This window comes from Nycticebus coucang, chromosome 12, assembly GCF_027406575.1.
Source record: "Nycticebus coucang isolate mNycCou1 chromosome 12, mNycCou1.pri, whole genome shotgun sequence".
Classification (NCBI taxonomy): Eukaryota; Metazoa; Chordata; class Mammalia; order Primates; family Lorisidae; genus Nycticebus; species Nycticebus coucang.
The window spans coordinates 90732099-90751163 of record NC_069791.1 but is presented as its reverse complement, the minus strand read 5'-3'; the positions used below and the strand labels follow the sequence as shown (position 1 = coordinate 90751163).

Here is a 19065-nt window from a genome sequence, read left to right as displayed (position 1 = left end):
GCATTACTTTTAAGGCAGAAAAAACCTTCAGAGGTTTCAGCTGAACTCCTGCGTGGAGTTCAGCTGCCAACATGGGGTTTCTGCATCCTTAGAAATTCCTGAGTTCAACAGGACCTTTATTTTCACTTATATTAAAAAAGATCTAAGGAAATTATACATTTATTTCTATAAGGATGGATGCACTGATCAACTAAGGCACACTGCTTTGATTTGATAGCAACAAATGAACTGTTGCTTAAGGAGAAAAAAATTGATGGCTTGAACTTTCCAAAGAAAGTGTCCTAATAGCGTGAAGGCTGAGAACCTTCCACAATCCTAGTCCCAAATCTTTATTCTATAGGCAAATAAACTGAAGATTCAAGAGGGCAAAACCAGGCTTCACCAAGCTAGCAAGTAAATAGAAGGTCTTGAATCCAAAAATTATGTCTTTGGTTCCAGAAGTCTGACCACTTCATCACTCAGTGGGAAAGTTGAGAGTACATAGACATTGAGGTCAAAATAAGCCAGGTTTGCAAACTGAGATGCAAAGAGAAGCCATGGAACTGTCACTCTAGTATGACAATAAGGTTAAACTCTGGATGTGCCACTTGCTAATCTGTTGGATCCTCAGTTTCTTCATCAACACAATGGAAAGAATAATGAACCTCTTAGGGTTGTTGTGAGGACTTCAGTATAACTATACTGTCTAGACTATAGCATGTTGTAGGGAAATGGTAGCTGTTATTATCATTAACTTGCTGACAAGTTTCTGTTACATACTACGTAAACCTTAAAGTACTATGAAATGCTAAAATTACATACATATGAATAATATGGTATATAAAAATATGGGATATATATTATTAGCAATAACGTGGTCATTATTAGTAATTCATTTTAGTCTATAGTTTAAAGTATTTGGGGGAAGAGAGCTAGAACAACATGGAATAACCATTTTGTAACATACAAATAGGGACACAGTAGCAGACAGATCCTGTCTCTACCTCTCAGCACCCATTCCCTCTACTGGCAACAACACTCTAAGTCTTCCTAGGAAATCTCTTCTGTCTCTCAGTTCATGTGGTTTAGGTAGGATTGACACCCACCCTGGGGAGGGGGACACCAGCTAAATCTAAGCCATCATCTTGGCCACAGCACTTTTCTCAATGATACACAAAAGGACTCAAGTCAGGCTGGCATCACAGGGATGTTGGAAAAAGAAAAATTTTTATCTCTCTCTGGCTGAGAACATGGGAGGATATGAGCCTGAAGGTGCTAGGGCCCACAAACTGGGAAGAGGCTGTCAGAGAACAGAGCCAACTCACGGAAAAGCCAAGTAGAGAGAGTGGGAGTGCATCCTAATTGTAGTGTTGAAGGGCTGAAGCTAGAAATCCCCAAACTTTTCAACATGTGACCACAAATTACCCAACCTAGTTTGTTTGGGCTTCTATGCCTTATAACCCAAAATTTCTTGACAAATGTGTAGTTAGCAGTAAAACAAGGGCACAAGACAGGGTTTAAGATTGAACAATAAAATTTCCAGACCTAAACGGCAGAAGTCTGCCTAGGAGTGATTCTAAAGGAAAGGTGTCCATAAGCTCCCTCTGTTTCAAAATATGTGTAGCTGGCTAGTGAGAAGGGCTGTGACCTCAGATAGCCAAGTCCAGGAGACAGCTTGCATTCCAGGAGGATGCCTACAAGAGAGTAAAGGCTGCAGAAGCAGAGGCAAACTGCCAAAGGATACCGTTGGCCCTCCTCCTCCAGTCCCCATGCAGTGTTCTCCTGACTGTTTACCTTCTCGCCTGAACCTGAATTCCCCGGGTCACCTCATTTTGGGAAATAAAAAGAAAGAGATAACCAGTCTGGTCATTGCTGGAAGGTTCAAGCTCTGGTTACTTTTGGTTGTCCAGCTGGTTCCAAATATCATTGCTATTCATCTGTACAGAATTACGATACCTTGAGTTGGTGTCCCGGTTTACATCTACTTGGAATTGAATCAGACGGTCTTTAAGATTTTGAGCTCGCTCACAGAGATCATAATTTAGGGTCATAGCATCAAGGCAGAACATGGCTAAAGGTACAGTAATGTGCATGGATGCAATTTCATTTCTCCGTTTTTTTATGGCATTTATCTTCTGTAAAAAGGAGCACAATTAATACCCTGATTTGCCTTTGAGTCTCTTGCTACTTGGCCCTAGCCCCACTCCCAACCACCCTTTGTCCAAGTTTGAGCATAGATTATACACTAACGAAACACATTAACCCCTCATTGGACTGTCTGTAGCACATAATCGGAAAGGTATAAACTATTACGTGGCTTCTCCTACCATTACGAAATCATCAATTTCGTGATTTTCCTTCAAGAATGCAGTGATGTTTTGCTCTGCTGTGTTATCCAATAAGTCATCGTACTTTTTGTATACATTTAAGTATCTTCCATATTAAAGAGAATAAAATCAAACACACAAATACAGGTTACCAAATCAGATAAGCCATCATATACAAATCAGATATGTGGCAAATGAAAACATAAAAGCATTAAAAAAATTACCCTAAACCAGAGAAGAAAACTATAATGTGGCAAAGGGTATTTTACTTTTTAAAAGATCAGTGCCTTCAATTTAAAGTGGCAGTGATAACTAACACCTCCCAGGACTGCTGTAAACTTAACCATAGTAAAATATATATAAAGTAAGACTATGCTTGGCATACAATGAATGTACAACAAATATTATAGCAGCCCACCTTGTCTTTAGGGATAACTTCTAGGCCCCCCAATGGATGCCTGAAACCATGGATTGTACTGAATCCTTTACATCCTATATTTTTTTCCTATACACAAAGAGCTATGATAAAATTTAGGTCATAAATTAGGCCCAGTAAAAGATTAACAGCAATAACTAAAAACAAATAGAACAATTATAACAATATACTACAAAAACATTAGGTAAACATGTTTTTTAATGACTAAGTTGCAACTAAACCAACTTACTTGTGGGGACCAACTTGGTTTTTCAGAAATACCTCAAAAGTTTGATTCACAAAATCAGAAACAAGTTTTTCTTCAGGGTTAACAGTTCCAAGGATCAGATTATATCCTTTCAACTCTGGGAACAGGATAGATTCCACCTAAAAAGTAGAAGTCACTTTTGGGTATCGCAAGACATCCACAAGACACATGTTGGGACCAAAATAAATATCCTTTAACAGACTCATTTCCAGCGATACCAGCGCCTTTTTACCGTATTCATTTTGACTATGTTTCCATATAGATAGTGCTAGAATCACCTCTATCCTCTCTTATTTTTCCTCCTTTCCTTCTTGCCTGGATTACCAGCTTTTTGAATCCCTGGTTCTTTCAAGTCTCATGTCTTTGGAGAGAACTCTCAGGCCCTCAGTGGGCATTGTGTCTTCCTGTTTAAATCTCACCTTCTAAACTTCTGCTTGGTGCACATCACAACCGCAATTAAATGAATGTGTAATGAGCTGTTCTAGGTATGTCACAGAACATAAACACCACGAGGAACCGACTTCTTAACTGTAGTATTCCCAGGGCCTAGTGAGAGCTTGGCACTTAGTTAAGTCCTCAGTAAATACCATATGAGTCAATGAACATAAGAGTAGTGGCCCCCTCCTTCCCTACTACACACTTTTGCTCTCTAGTGAGAACCTCCAGGAGACATGGATTCTAACTCTGACTCTGCCATTAACTGATGTGACTTTAGGTAAACTACTTCTCTTCTCTGAGCCTCCATTTTCTCAGATACGCTAGACATAAAGGAGAGATATACTAGATTCTCCTCTCAGCTCAGAAAAAAAAAGAAAAGCTATAGTTTTATTAGCATGAGGTACCAAGAGTATTGCTTCTGAGAATTTATTTTTTATTTTTTTATTGTTAAATCATAGCTGTGTACATTAGTGCAATAGCCTGTACCCATTCTAAGATGCACCATAGATGTGGCCCCACCCATTACCCTCCCTCCACCAAAACCTCCCCACTCCCTTCCCCTTTCTTGGCCCTTTCCCCATAGTCTTGTGCTATAGTTTGGTTATAGTCTTCATGTGAAAGCTATAATTTAGCTTCATAGTAGGGCTGAGTACATTGGATACTTTTTCTTCCATTCCTGAGATACTTTGCTAAGAAGAATATGTTCCAGCTCCATCCATGTAAACATGAAAGAGGTAAAGTCTCCATCTTTCTTTAAGGCTGCATAGTATTCCACACGTACCACAATTTGCTAGTCCATTCGTGGGTCGATGGGCACTTGGGCTTCTTCCATGACTTAGCAATTATGAATTGGGCTGCAATAAACATTCTGGTACAGATGTCTTTGTTATATTGTGACTTTTGGTCTTCTGGGTATAAACCTAGTAAAGGAATTATAGGATCGAATGGCAGGTCTATTTTTAAGTTTCTAAGTATGCTCCAAACATCCTTTCAGAAGGAACATATTAGTGGGCATTCCCACCAGCAGTGTAGAAGTGTGCCCTTTCCTCCACATCCACGCCAACATATCTGGTTTTGGGATTTTGTTATGTGGGCTACTCTCACTGGGGTTAGGTGATATCTCAGAGTAGTTTTGATTTGCATTTCTCTGATGACTAAGGATGATGAGCTTTTTTTCATGTGTTTGTAGATTTTGCGTCGGTCTTCTTTAGAGAAGTTTCTCTTCAAGTCCCTTGCCCACCCTGAAATGGGGTCATGTGTTCTTTTCTTGTTAATACGTTTGAGTTCTCTGTGGATTCTGGTTACTAGACCTTTATCGGAGGTATAACCTGAAAATATTTTCTCCCATTCTGAGGGCTGTCTGCTTGCTTTACTCACTATGTTCTTGGCTGTGCAGAAGCTTTTTAGTTTGATCAGGTCCCAGTAGTGTATTTTTGATACTGCTTCAATTGCCTGGGGAGTCCTCCTCATAAAATATTCACCCAGGCCGATTCCTTCAAGAGTTTTCCCTGCACTTTCATCAACTATTTTTATAGTTTCATGTCTTAAGTTTAAATCTTTTATCCAGTGAGAGTCTATCTTAGTTAATGGTGAAAGGTGTGGGTCCAGTTTCAATCTTCTACAGGTTGCCAGCCAGTTTACCCAGCACCATTTGTTAAATAGGGAATCTTTTCCCCACTGAATGTTTTTAATTGGCTTGTCAAAGATCAAATAATGGTAAGTAGCTGGATCCATCTCTTGGTTCTCTATTCTGTTCCAGACATCTACTTCTCTGCTTCTGTGCCAGTACCATGCTGTTTTGATCACTGTGGATTTATAGTACAGTCTCAGTCTGGTAGCGTGATTCCTCCTGCTTTGTTTTTATTGCTCAGTAATGTTTTGGCTATTCGAGGTTTTTTCTGATTCCATATAAAACGAAGTATTATTTTTTCAAGATCTTTAAAGTATGACAATGGAGCTTTAATAGGAATTGCATTAAAATTATATATTGCTTTGGGCAGTATGGACATTTTAACAATGTTGATTCTTTCCAACCATGAGCATGGTATGTTTTTCCATCTGTTAACATCTTCGGCTATTTCTTTTCTTAGAGTTTCATAGTTCTCTTTGTAGAGATCTTCACATCCATTGTTAGGTATACTCCCAACTATTTCATCATCTTTGGCACTACTGTGAAAGGAATAGAGTCCTTGACTGTTTGTTCGGCTTGCTTATTGTTGGTATATATAAAGGCTACAGATTTATGGGCATTGATTTTGTAGCCTGAGACATTGCTATATTCTTTGATCACTTCTAAAAGTTTTGTAGTAGAATCCCTAGTGTTTTCCAGATATACGATCATATCATCTGCGAAGAGTGAAAGTTTGATCTCTTCTGACCCTATGTGGATACCCTTGATCGCCTTTTCTTCCCTAATTGCAATGGCTAAAACTTCCATTACAATGTTAAAGAGCAACTTCAATGACATTCATATGTTGAAAAAATTTGCCATAAGTAAACCAGCTCTTCAGGATGTTCTCAGACCTATCCTCCACAATGACCAACCCAATCCTATACCACAAAAGTAAACTCACTCAGAAACTTCGGATCAAACTCCAACTTCCACACTGGTGAAAGGACCGTTGAAAAACTCGAAACCCAAAATTCCACCAGACTTATCAATACTCTCCATCAATGTGAATGGCTTAAACTGTCCTCTAAAGAGGCATAGGTTAGCTGACTGGATACAAAAACTCAAGCCAGATATTTGTTGCATACAAGAGTCACATCTCAACTTAAAAGACAAATACAGACTCAAGGTGAAAGGATGGTCATCCATATTTCAGGCAAATGGTAATCAGAAAAAAGCAGGTGTTGCAATTTTATTTGCAGATACAGTAGGCTTTAAACCATCAAAAGTAAGGAAGGACAAGAATGGTCACTTCATATTTCTTAAGGGTAATACTCAATATGACGAGATCTCAATTATTAATATCTATGCACCCAACCAGAATGCACCTCAATTTATAAGAGAAACTCTAACAGACATGAGTAACTTGATTTCCTCCAGCTCCATAATCGTTGGAGATTTCAACACTCCCTTGGCAGTGTTGGATCGATCCTCCAGAAAGAAGCTGAGCAAAGAAATCTTAGATTTAAACCTAACCATCCAATATTTAGATTTAGCAGACATCTACAGAACATTTCATCCCAACAAAACTGAATACTCATACTTCTCATCAGCCCACGGAACTTACTCCAAAATTGATCACATTTTAGGTCACAAGTCTAACCTCAGTAAATTTAAAGGAATAGAAATTATTCCATGCATCTTCTCGGACCATCATGGAATAAAACTTGAATTGAGTAACAACAGGAATCTGCATACCCATACAAAAACATGGAAGTTAAATAACCTTATGCTGAATGATAGCTGGGTCAGAGATGAGATTAAGAAAGAAATCACCAATTTTTTGGAACAAAATGACAATGAAGACACAAGCTATCAGAACCTCTGGGACACTGCAAAGGCAGTTCTAAGAGGGAAATTTATAAGCACTGCAAGCCTTCCTCAAGAGAACGGAAAGAGAGGAAGTTAACAACTTAATGGGACATCTCACGCAACTGGAAAAGGAAGAACATTCCAACCCCAAACCCAGTAGAAGAAAAGAAATAACCAAAATTAGAGCAGAATTAAATGAAATTGAAAACAAAAGAATAATACAACAGATCAATAAATCAAAAAGCTGGTTTTTTGAAAAGGTCAATAAAATAGATAAACCTCTGGCCAACCTAATCAGGAAAAAAAGAGTAAAATCTCTAATATCATCAATCAGAAACAACAAAGACGAAATAACCACAGACTCACCAGAAATCCAAAAAATCCTTAATGAATATTACAAGAAACTTTATTCTCAGAAATATGAAAATCTGAAGGAAATAGACCGATACTTGGAAGCACGCCACCTTCCAAGACTTAACCAGAATCAAGTGGAAATGTTGAACAGACCCATATCAAGTTCAGAAATAGCATCAACTATACAAAACCTCCCTAAAAAGAAAAGCCCGGGACCAGATGGTTTCACGTCAGAATTCTACCAAACCTTTAAAGAGGAATTAGTACCTATATTACTCAACCTGTTCCAAAATGTAGAAAAAGAAGGAAGACTACCCAACACGCTCTATGAAGCAAATATCACCCTGATCCCCAAACCAGGAAAAGACCCAACAAGAAAAGAAAATTATAGACCAATATCACTAATGAATATAGATGCAAAAATATTCAACAAGATCCTAACAAACAGAATCCAACAACACATCAAACAAATTATACATCATGACCAAGTTGGTTTTATCCCAGGGTCTCAAGGCTGGTTCAATATACGTAAATCTATAAATGTAATTCAGCACATAAACAAATTAAAAAACAAAGACCATATGATTCTCTCAATTGATGCAGAAAAAGCTTTTGATAATATCCAGCATCCCTTCATGATCAGAACACTCAAGAAAATTGGTCTAGAAGGGACTTTTCTTAAACTGATAGAGGCTATCTACAGCAAACCCACAGCCAATATCATATTGAATGGAGTTAAATTGGAATCATTTCCACTCAGATCAGGAACCAGACAAGGCTGCCCGTTGTCTCCATTGCTTTTCAACATTGTAATGGAAGTTTTAGCCACCGCAATTAGGGAAGAAAAGGCGATCAAGGGTATCCATATAGGGTCAGAAGAGATCAAACTCTCGCTCTTCGCAGATGATATGATTGTGTATCTGGAAAACACTAGGGACTCTACTACAAAACTCCTAGAAGTGATCAAGGAATACAGCAGCGTCTCAGGTTACAAAATCAACATTCATAAATCGGTAGCCTTTATATACACCAACAACAGTCAAATTGAAAAAGCAGTTAAGGACTCTATCCCATTCACAGTAGTGCCAAAGAAGATGAAATATTTGGGAATTTACCTAACAAAAGACGTGAAAGATCTCTATAAAGAGAACTATGAAACTCTAAGAAAAGAAATAGCTGAAAATGTTAACAAATGGAAAAACATACCATGCTCATGGCTAGGAAGAATCAACATTATCAAAATCTCCATACTACCCAAAGCAATATATAATTTCAACGCACTCCCTATTAAAGCTCCACTGTCATATTTTAAAGATCTTGAAAAAACATTACTTCGTTTTATATGGAATCAGAAAAAACCTCGAATAGCCAAGACATTACTCAGAAATAAAAACAAAACAGGAGGAATCACACTACCAGACCTCAGACTTTACTACAAATCGATAGTGATCAAAACAGCATGGTATTGGCACAAAAACAGAGAAGTAGATATCTGGAATAGAATAGAGAACCAAGAGATGAATCCAGCTACTTACCGCTATTTGATTTTTGACAAGCCAATTAAAAACATTCAGTGGGGAAAAGATTCCCTATTCAACAAATGGTGCTGGGTGAACTGGCTGGCAACCTGCAGAAGACTGAAATTGGACCCACACCTTTCACCATTAACTAAGATAGACTCTCATTGGATTAAAGATTTAAACTTAAGACATGAAACTATAAAAATACTAGAGGAGAATGCAGGGAAAACCCTTGAAGAAATTGGTCTGGGTGAGTATTTCATGAGGAGAACCCCCCGGGCAATTGAAGCAGCTTCAAAAATACACTACTGGGACTTGATCAAACTAAAAAGCTTCTGCACAGCTAAGAACACAGTAAGCAGAGCAAGCAGACAGCCCTCAGAATGGGAGAAGATATTTGCAGGGTATAACTCTGACAAAGGTTTAATAACCAGAATCCACAGAGAACTCAAACGCATCAGCAAGAAAAAAACAAGGGATCCCATCGCAGGCTGGGCAAGGGATTTGAAGAGAAACTTCTCTGAAGAAGACAGGCGCACGGCCTTCAGACATATGAAAAAATGCTCATCATCTTTAATCATCAGAGAAATGCAAATCAAAACTACTTTGAGATATCATCTAACTCCAATGAGACTAGCCTATATCACAAAATCTCAAGACCAGAGATGTTGGCGTGGATGCGGAGAAAAGGGAACACTTCTACACTGCTGGTGGGAATGCAAATTAATACATTCCTTTTGGAAAGATATATGGAGAACACTCAGAGATCTAAAAATAGATCTGCCATTCAATCCTGTAATTCCTCTGCTGGGCATATACCCAGAAGACCAAAAATCACAACATAACAAAGATATTTGTACCAGAATGTTTATTGCAGCCCAATTCATAATAGCTAAGTCATGGAAAAAGCCCAAGTGCCCATCGATCCACGAATGGATTAATAAATTGTGGTATATGTACACCATGGAATACTATGCAGCCTTAAAGAAAGATGGAGACTTTACCTCTTTCATGTTTACATGGATGGAGCTGGAACATATTCTTCTTAGTAAAGTATCCCAAGAATGGAAGAAAAAATACCCTATGTACACAGCCCTACTATGAAACTAATTTGGGACTCTCACATGAAAGCTATAACCCAGCTACAACTTAACAATAGGGGGAAGTGGGAAAGGGGGGGTAGAGGGAGGGGAATCGGTGGGATCACACCTGTGGTGCATATTACAGGGGTATTTGCGAAACTTGGTAAATGTAGAATGTAAATGTTTTGGCACAGTAACTGAGATAACGCCGGAAAGGCTATGTTAACCACTGTGATAAAAATGTGTCAAATGGTTTATGAAGTGAGTGTATGATGCCCCATAATCATATCATTGTATACAGTTATGATTTAATAAAAAAATTAAAAAAAAAAAAAAACAATGTTAAAGAGCAATGGAGACAATCGGCAACCTTGCCTGGTTCCTGATTTAAGTGGAAATGATTTCAATTTAACTCCATCCAATATGATATTGGCTGTGGGTTTGTTGTAGATGGCCTCTATTAGTTTAAGAAATGTCCCTTCTATACCAATTTTCTTAAGTGCTCTGAAAATGAAGGGATGCTAGATATTATCAAAAGCTTTTTCTGCATCAATTGAAAGAATCATATGGTCCTTATTTTTTAGTTTGTTTATGTGTTGAATTACATTTACAGATTTACGTATATTGAACCAGACTTGAGACCCTGGGATAAATCCAACTTGGTCATGGTGTATAATTTTTTTGATGTGTTGTTGGATTCTGTTTGTTAGGATCTTATTGAGTATTTTTGCATCTATAGTCATTAGTGATATTGGTCTATAATTTTCTTTTCTTGTTGGGTCTTTCCCTGGTTTGGGGATCAAGGTGATGTTTGCTTCGTAGAAGGTGCTGGGTACTATTCCTTCTTTTTCTATATTTTGGAAGAGGTTTAGTAGTAGAGGTACTAGTTCTTCTTTAAATGTTTGGTAGAATTCTGACGTAAAGCCATCTGGTCCTGCGCTTTTCTTTTTAGGGAGATTTTGTATAGTTGATGCTATTTCCGAACTTGATATAGGCCTGTTCAACATTTCCACTTCATTCTGGCTAAGTCTTCCAGGTATTGGTCCATTTCTTTCAGATTTTCATATATCTGACAGTAGAGTTTCTTGTAGTATTCGTTAAGGATTTTTTGAATTTCTGAAGGGTCTGTTGTTATTTCATCGTTACCATTTCTGATTGATGAAATTAGAGATTTTACTCTTTTTTTCCTGGTTAGGTTGGCCAGAGGTTTATCTATTTTATTGATCTTTTCACAAACCCAGCTTTTGGATTTATTGATCTGTTGTATAATTCTTTTGTTTTCAATTTCATTTAATTCTGCTCTGATTTTGGTTATTTCTTTTCTTCTGCTGCGTTTGGGGTTGAAGTGTTCTTCTTTCTCCAGTTGCTTGAGATGTTCCATTAAGTTATTGACTTCCTCTCTTTCCGTTTTCTTGAGGAAGGCTTGCAGTGCTATAAATTTCCCTCTTAGGACTGCCTTTGCAGTATCCCAGAGGTTCTGGTAATTCATGTCTTGATTGTTGTTTTGTTCCAAAAATATGGTGATTTCCTTCCTAATCTCATCTATAACCCATGTATCCTTCAGCATAAGGTTGTTTAGTTTCCATGTTTTTGTATGGGTATGCAGGTTCCTGTTGTTATTGAGTTCAACTTTTATTCCATGATGGTCTGAGAAGATGCAAGGAATAATTTCTATTTTTTTAAATTTGCTGAGGTTAGATTTGTGGCCTACGATGTGGTCAATTTTGGAGTATGTTCCATGGGCTGATGAGAAGAATGTGTATTCAGTTTTGTTGGGATGAAATGTTCTGGTTCTGTAGATGTCTGTTACGTCCAGATGTTGAATGGTTGAGTTTAAATCTAAAATTTCTTTGCTTAGCTTCTGTTTGGAGGATCTATCCAGGACTGCTAAAAGGGTGTTAAAATCTCCAACTACTACGGAAGTGGAGTAAATCGAGTTGCTCATGTCTGTTAGAGTTTCTCTTATAAATTAAGGTGCTTTGTGGTTGGGTGCATAAATATTAATAATTGAGATCTCATCATATTGAGTATTACCTTTAACAAATTATGAAGTGTCCATCCTTATCCTTAATTATTTTGGTTGGTTTAATGCCTATTGCGTCTGCGAACAGGATTGCAACGCCTGCTTTTTTCTGCTGTCCATTTGTCTGGAATATAGATGACCGTCCCTTCACCTTGAGTCTATATCTGTCTTTTAATGTAAGATGCGATTCTTGGATGCAGCAGATATCTGGCTTGAGTTTTTGTATCCAGTCCGCCATCCTGTGCCTCTTTAGAGGACAATTTAAACCATTCACATTAATTGAGAGTATTGATAAGCCTTTCGAGAGACTGGTGGACATTTTTAATCCTTTTGCGACTGTGGAAGTTGGAATTTGATCAAAAATTTTTTGGGTGGGTTTACTTTTGTGGTGGAGAATTACACTGGTCTTTATGGAGGATAGGTCTAAGAATGTCCTTGAGAGCTCGTTTAGTTGTGGCAAATTTCTTGAACATGTGAATGTCATTGAAGTATTTAATTTCTCCATCATAAATGAAGCTCAGTTTAGCTGGGTACCGGATCCTGGGTTGAAAGTTATTTTGTTTTAGGAGATTAAAAGTCGATGACCATCCTCTTCTAGCTTGAAAGGTTTCAGCAGAGAGATCTGCAGTTATTCTGATATTCTTCCCCTTGAAGGTAATTGTTTTCTTTCGTCTGGCAGCTTTCAGAATTTTCTCCTTCATATTAACTTTAGTGAAATTGATTATGATGTGTCTGGGGGATGTCTTTTTTATTTTTTTATATTTTTCTTTTTTTTTTTTTGTAGAGACAGATTCTCACTTTATGGCCCTTGGGTAGAGTGCAGTGGCCTCACACAGCTCACAGCAACCTCCAACTCCTCGGCTTAAGCGATTCTCTTGCCTCAGCTTCCCAAGTAGCTGGGACCACAGGCGCCTGCCACAATGCCCGGCTATTTCTTGGTTGCAGTTTGGCCAGGGCTGGGTTTGAACCCGCTACCCTTGGCATATGGGGCCGGCACCCTACTGACTGAGCCACAGGCACCGCCCATGGGGGATGTCTTATTTGGGTTGAGTCGTGCTGGAGTTCTGAAACTGTCTGCTATCTGAATTTCGGAATCTCTTGGCATGTCTGGAAAGTTCTCCTTCAGAATCTCATGGAGAAGAGACTCTGTGCCTTGTGAAGCCACTTTGTCACTTGGGGATCCCTATAAGACGAATATTGGTTTTGTTCAAATTATACGAGAGCTCTATGAGAGAGTGGTCTGTTTTTGCTCTCTATTTCTCTTCTTCTTTGAGGGTTTGGGAGCGTTCGAAAGCTTTGTCTTCAATGTCAGAAATCGTTTCTTCTGCTTGCTCCATTCTGTTACTGAGGGATTCTACTGTGTTTCTCAGATCTTTGAGGGATGCAACTTCTTGTCTCAATGTGTCAAAATCTTTGGTCATTTTGTCTTTGAATCCGTTGAATTGTTGAGATAACTTTTGGAATTCTAATTCGATCTTATTTGCTATCCAGGTCCTGAATTCAATTTCTGACATCTCAGCTATTTGTTTGTGCATGGGGTCTTGTGCTGTGTCTGCCCCATTGATCCTTGGGGGAGTTGATCTACTCTGATTATTCATATTGCCAGAGTTTTTCTGTTGATTTTGCTTCATGATTGTTCTTCACCGTTGCCTCTGGCTGTCCTCAGAGTTGGGGAGGTGTCTCTCCAAGATTAGACCCCAGCGGGATCACTCTATTGTTGCTGGATCTTTGTAGGGAGTGACCCTGTGTAGTTCCTCTGTGGCTGCTCTAGCTAGGGAGTTCTGGTTGTGGAAGTAGTTCTGGTTTGTGACACACCCGGATCCAGCAACAGGGCTGGGGGTGGTGCACATGGTTCTGGGAGTGCCACGCTCCCAGTGACTTTGGCACAGAGAGCCCAAGGCTCCAGCAGTCTCTGGCCAGGAGAAGAGCTCTGCGCAGAGGCGGGGAGGGCTCCAAAGGGCATGCCACTACCAGAGTCCCTTTCCAGATGAACAGGCTAGTGTGGAAGCTTGGAGGACACGGAGGGAGGACGCAGGGTTGAGTGGCTCCTGCAGTTCCTGGTCAGGGAATGTGGAGGCCCAGTGGGTGCGGGTCACCAGTCGGGGGTTGCTGCACAGCTCTTATGGAGGTCTTGGCGGTGCCAAGCCCAGGAGTTTGAGGTTGCTATGAGCTGTGACCATCATGGCACTCTACCCAGGGCAACAGTCCAAAGCTCCAGTGTGCCAAAACTGTTTCACTCTGCCCCTAAGGATTAAGGCTGTAAGGCAGCTCAGTCCCCACCTTTAGGCTGCTCAGTCAGTAGGTTACTTTGACCCGCCCAATCCTTGCTCTGAGACCCTGAGGGCAGAGCTTGCTGGGGCAGTTCTTTCACAATGGCTTCCTGCGCCCAGCTCAGTGGCTCAGTCTGGGGCCCCAGACAATGCCCAAAGTTCTCCACACTCCTGCTCAAGCTCTCCCCAAGGCAGTTCAACTGAGTGCCAAGTCCAAGAACACTGAAACAGTTCACAGGTAAGGCCTTTCTGGTTTGCAGTCTCACAGCTGCTTGTACTTATGGTTGCCAGCGTGATTAGGTTGATTGAACACACGCAACCACTTGCCAGTTTTCCACTGTTTTTGTCCTCGTCTTGGGGTCCAGAAGTCCCTTGTTGGCTCCCTGTATCCTCAAAGGGATGATTATAGGCAGATCTCACCAGCCAGAGATGCCTAGAGTCTTGTCTCCCCAGACTCGCTGTTCCCAGATGCAGGGAAGCTGTTACTCGGCTGCCATCTTTAATCTCTCGCTTCTGAGAATTTGAACTCTGACTTCTTTTTTTTTGAAACAGTCTCACTTTGTTGCCCTTGGTAGAGTTCTGTTGCATCATAGCTTACAGTAACCTCAAACTTTTGAGCTCAAATGATTCTCTTGCTTCAGCCTCCCCAGTAGGTAGAACTATAGGTGCCTGCCACAATGTCCAGCTCTTTTTAGAGATAGGGTCTCCCTCTTTCTTAGGTTGGTCTCAAACTCCTGAACTCAAGTAATCCACCCATCTTGGCCTCCCAGAGTGCTGGGATTATAGGCATGAGCCACCACTCCCAGCCAAACTTTGACTTCTTTTTTATTTATTTATTTTTTTATTAGTATTAGATCATAGATGTGTACAGTAATACGATCATGGGGCACCATACACTGGTTAACATAGCATTCCTGGCATTTTTTTAGTTATTGTGTTAAGACAATCATATTCTGCATTCACTAAGTTTCACATGTAACCTTGTAAGATGCACCACAGTTGTAATCCCACCAATCACCCTCTCTCTGCCCAACCTCCCCCCCTCCCCCTTCCCCATATTCTTAGGTTATTCCCTCTTCCCAACCTCTCCCCTCCCTCCCCTCCCTCCCCTCCCTCTCTCTCTTCCCCATATTCTTAGGTTATAACTGGGTTTTAGCTTTCCTGTGAAAGCCATAAATTAGTTTCATAGTAGGGCTGAGTACATTGGATACCTTTTCTTCCATTCTTGAGATACTTTACTAAGAAGAATATGTTCCAGCTCCATCCATGTAAACATGAAAGAGGTAAAGTCTCCATCTTTATTTAAAGCTGCATAATATTCCATGGTGTACATATATCACAATTTATTGATCCATTTGTGGATCGATGGGCACTTGGGCTTTTTCCATGACTTAGCGATTGTGAATTGGGCTGCAATAAACATTCTGGTGCAAATATCTTTGTTATAATGTAATTTTTGGTCTTCTGGGTATATACCTAGTAGAGGAATTATAGGATTGAATGGCAGACCTATTTTTAGATCTCTAAGTGTTCTCCAAACATCTTTCCAAAAGGAATGTATTAATTTGCATTCCCACCAGCAGTGTAGAAGTGTTCCCTTTTCTCCGCATCCACGCCAACATCTCTGGTCTTGGGATTTTGTGATATGGGCTAATCTTACTGGAGTTAGATGGTATCTCAAGGTAGTTTTGATTTGCATTTCTCTGATAATTAAAGATGATGAGCATTTTTTCATATGTCTGTAAGCTGTGCATCTGTCTTCTTCAGAGAAGTTTCTCTTCAAGTCTCTTGCCCAGCCTGAGATGGGATCACTTGTTCTTTTCTTGCTTATACGTTTGAGTTCTCTGTGGATTCTGGTTATTAAACCTTTGTCAGGGACATAACCTGCAAATATCTTCTCCCATTCTGAAGGCTGTTTGCTTGCTTTACTTACTGTGTTCTTGGCTGTGCAGAGCTTTTTAGTTTCATCAGGTCCCAATAGTGTATTTTTGAAGCTGCTTCAATCTTTTTTATTTATTTATTTATTTATTTATTTTGGCTGGGGCTGGGTTTGAACCCACCACCTCCGGCATATGGGACCGGCGCCCTACGAAGCTGCTTCAATCTTAACTGCAAGCGTCAAGATTGAATCTTAACAATCTGTGAGAGTGTTCTCATTTGCATAACTCATGTAGACTGCAAAATCCCTGCTGGGGACCCAATGCCTTCCCCTGCTGTCTCTGCTAAGAAAGGTTTTAGTGACTAGTCTTAGATCTTTAGAGTGCTTTACAGAGTTTTATGAGTTATAGGCCTTTGACGAGAATGCATCAATTTAGAAAAGGGAAAAAGCAAGTACAAATGATCAGTGTTTTTTTGCCAATGCAAAGTTTTTAAACCAGCAGAGGAGCTTTGCTGTGGGCATACTGCTAAAGGCATGGAAATGGAGGGTTTGGTGTTGGTCAATGGTATGGATGAAACGATAAAGGGGAGCACAATCAGTGCCCCCCCCCCAGCCATGAGATAGATCACAGGTGTACAGGATTGTTTTTTGGGAATGGTCTTCAACCCAAAGAGGATGGAATATCTCTTGATGCCCTTTCAACATGGCAGGTTTTCCCAAGTGCTACAGAGCAGTCTGTGAAATTGAGTCAAGAACATTTATGTCCTTTCTGGGTAATTAACAGTTACTTTCTGCTTATCTCCCTGGCTCCTTGATCCCCACCTGTTTTGTTATCACCCTTACTGCCTACACCTGCACTCCTTCTCCAACTTCGGAATTCCCTGACACTTTGAGGGAAAGAATTCTCCCAGTAGGAGAGAGATGGGCTCTAGTCTCTTTCCACAGTCATATGTTTTCCTCCATTATGAAAATAATGGGTGGTTGCAAGTGTTGATTTAATTATTGCAGTTTTTGTATTATAAAACCCTTTCCTTATTTCATCCAGTTTCATTTGAGTTCTACCTCTCATTCACCTCCCTCACTTCAGCCAGTTGATTAGAGCATCCTTGTTTTCCTCTGGTGTATTGCTGAGACAAGCAATTTCTCATATTTTCTTTGGTTTCCTTTAGTAGCTCTTTCTCACAAATATGTTTTCTTGCTTTCCTTCTGCAACTTGAATGCTATTTGCTCTATTTTCAAAAGTCTCTTGCTGGCTTTCCTCCCCTTCAACTTTTAAATTCACGTTTAACAATAAATAAGCAGGACCTGTAGGGGGCAGAGGTACTGCCCACATGTTGCTGTTCTTAGAGATTTTTTTAGTCAACCAGAGGAACTATTTTTCTTTTCTTAGATTTTAACTAACCAGCTCAGAGATAAAAACATTCTGAGGAGCTTGAGGAAGGAGTCAGTGCTGGGGTTATCGCTGAATACAGAACTCAGAGCCTGTGTTGTTTCTTCTTGCAGTGTGGTAAAGTCATTGGTATTCACTTGGGCCTCGCTTTCAAATTTGGTACAAACTGTGACTTGTTTGTGTATGTCTTCTCAGCATTACAACTCCCTAAATTGAGTACAGCCCTGCTTGGCTGTTTGCAGTAGCAGCCACTTATGCCCTGGCCTCTGCCAGCCCAGTTATTTGCACTTTTTGCTGATGGATAGCAGTGAAGGAGGACTCAAATGATATGTACTCTATCAGTCTCCAAGTTCCACACTTACCCTCCAAATTACAGGGTCTTCTCTTCCATTTCCTTCCTAGGGATATTGGTTGCAGGAGAGCTTCTGACTATTTCTTTCCCTTTCTGCACACCCAGTTTTCAAGCTTGGTTGGGTTCAAAGCTCTAAATGCAAAGCTTTCTGGTGAAATCAGCTGGAGTATGTGTCTTTTCATGCTTCCCTACAAACCTCAGCTCTCACCTTGAGCCCTTAGAATCCTCTAAATACAGGATTGCAAAGAGAAGAGTGTTCCAAAGCACCCAAGCATATACATGTAGGGAGGGCAAGAAGAAGGAGAAAGAGATAGAGACGAAGATGGAGATAGGGATAGGGGAGGGAGAGACAGAAACAAAGATATACCATAGGGTATATGGTATACAGGATTGGACTCTGGCTCCTGTGCCATACCAACCACCTAGGAGGAATTAGAAGAAGATGGAGCTCAAAAGAGTCACATCCAGATGGATAACCCTGAGTAGTAGTAAATGTTTGCCAATCAGCATCTGAAATTTGATTGATAACTCTACCCTGGATAGGAAACTGGAAAACGCTTGGGCCAGGAAGAGAAAGGTTATTCTCTCTCCTAGTAGCCTACTGTGGGCAACAAACAACCCTAAATAGTAGACTCACGGTCAATAAGTTTGTTTGTTGCAAATAGTAGGTTTCAATGCAACTTCAAAATGAAATTTATCCAAATTCTTGGCAGTTCACGGCACTTGATGCATTATAAATTATTAACCCAAGTTAATGTATCTGTTTTGGGACACATCTGCTCCTTTGACATAGGCATCATAGGAAGCTATGCTCTCTCACAAAGTAACTCCCACAGCCCTTGTTAGGAGCACAATTCTGAGCTGTATGGGCATTTCTTAATAGTCCAAATCTTCTTTCTGAGGCTCAGAGGTTATACTTAAGATATATCCCCAAAGTGAAGCTACCTTAACTGAATATCACATCAACTGTGTCTTCTACAAATAACTATTTAAAATACATTCTATTCAACAAGTGAAGAAACATACAAATGATTGGGTGAATACTATACCTTGGGGATCCCATTAGAGTTCTTAATAATTTCCAAGAAAGAGTTGTGTATTAATTCCCAGCAGTCATCAAAAGATGGATGGAAGACAATAATGGGTTCACTGACTTCAAGTTTTATCATGATTTGCTGAGGTATAAAGAAATCCATTTCTTGGTAGGGCTCCTCAAAATCATTCCCATCCTTTAGGAGACATAAGGTATGTCAAGTGTCATAAAACTAGGCTTCCAAAATCGAGGGA

At 39.9% G+C, this 19065-nt stretch overlaps 1 protein-coding gene across 1 annotated transcript in view; it reads right to left on the bottom strand.

Moving 5' to 3' along the window:
• DNAH3 (dynein axonemal heavy chain 3) overlaps positions 1–19065 on the bottom strand; it is a 221999-nt gene that overhangs the window by 182125 nt on the left and 20809 nt on the right. The window contains exons 10-13 of the mRNA XM_053556151.1: positions 18828–19007; positions 2972–3108; positions 2307–2412; positions 1936–2114 (exon numbers count right to left, since the gene is read on the bottom strand). Of these exons, the coding sequence (XP_053412126.1) occupies positions 1936–2114; positions 2307–2412; positions 2972–3108; positions 18828–19007 (602 nt within the window). The remainder of the gene's footprint in view (positions 1–1935; positions 2115–2306; positions 2413–2971; positions 3109–18827; positions 19008–19065) is intronic.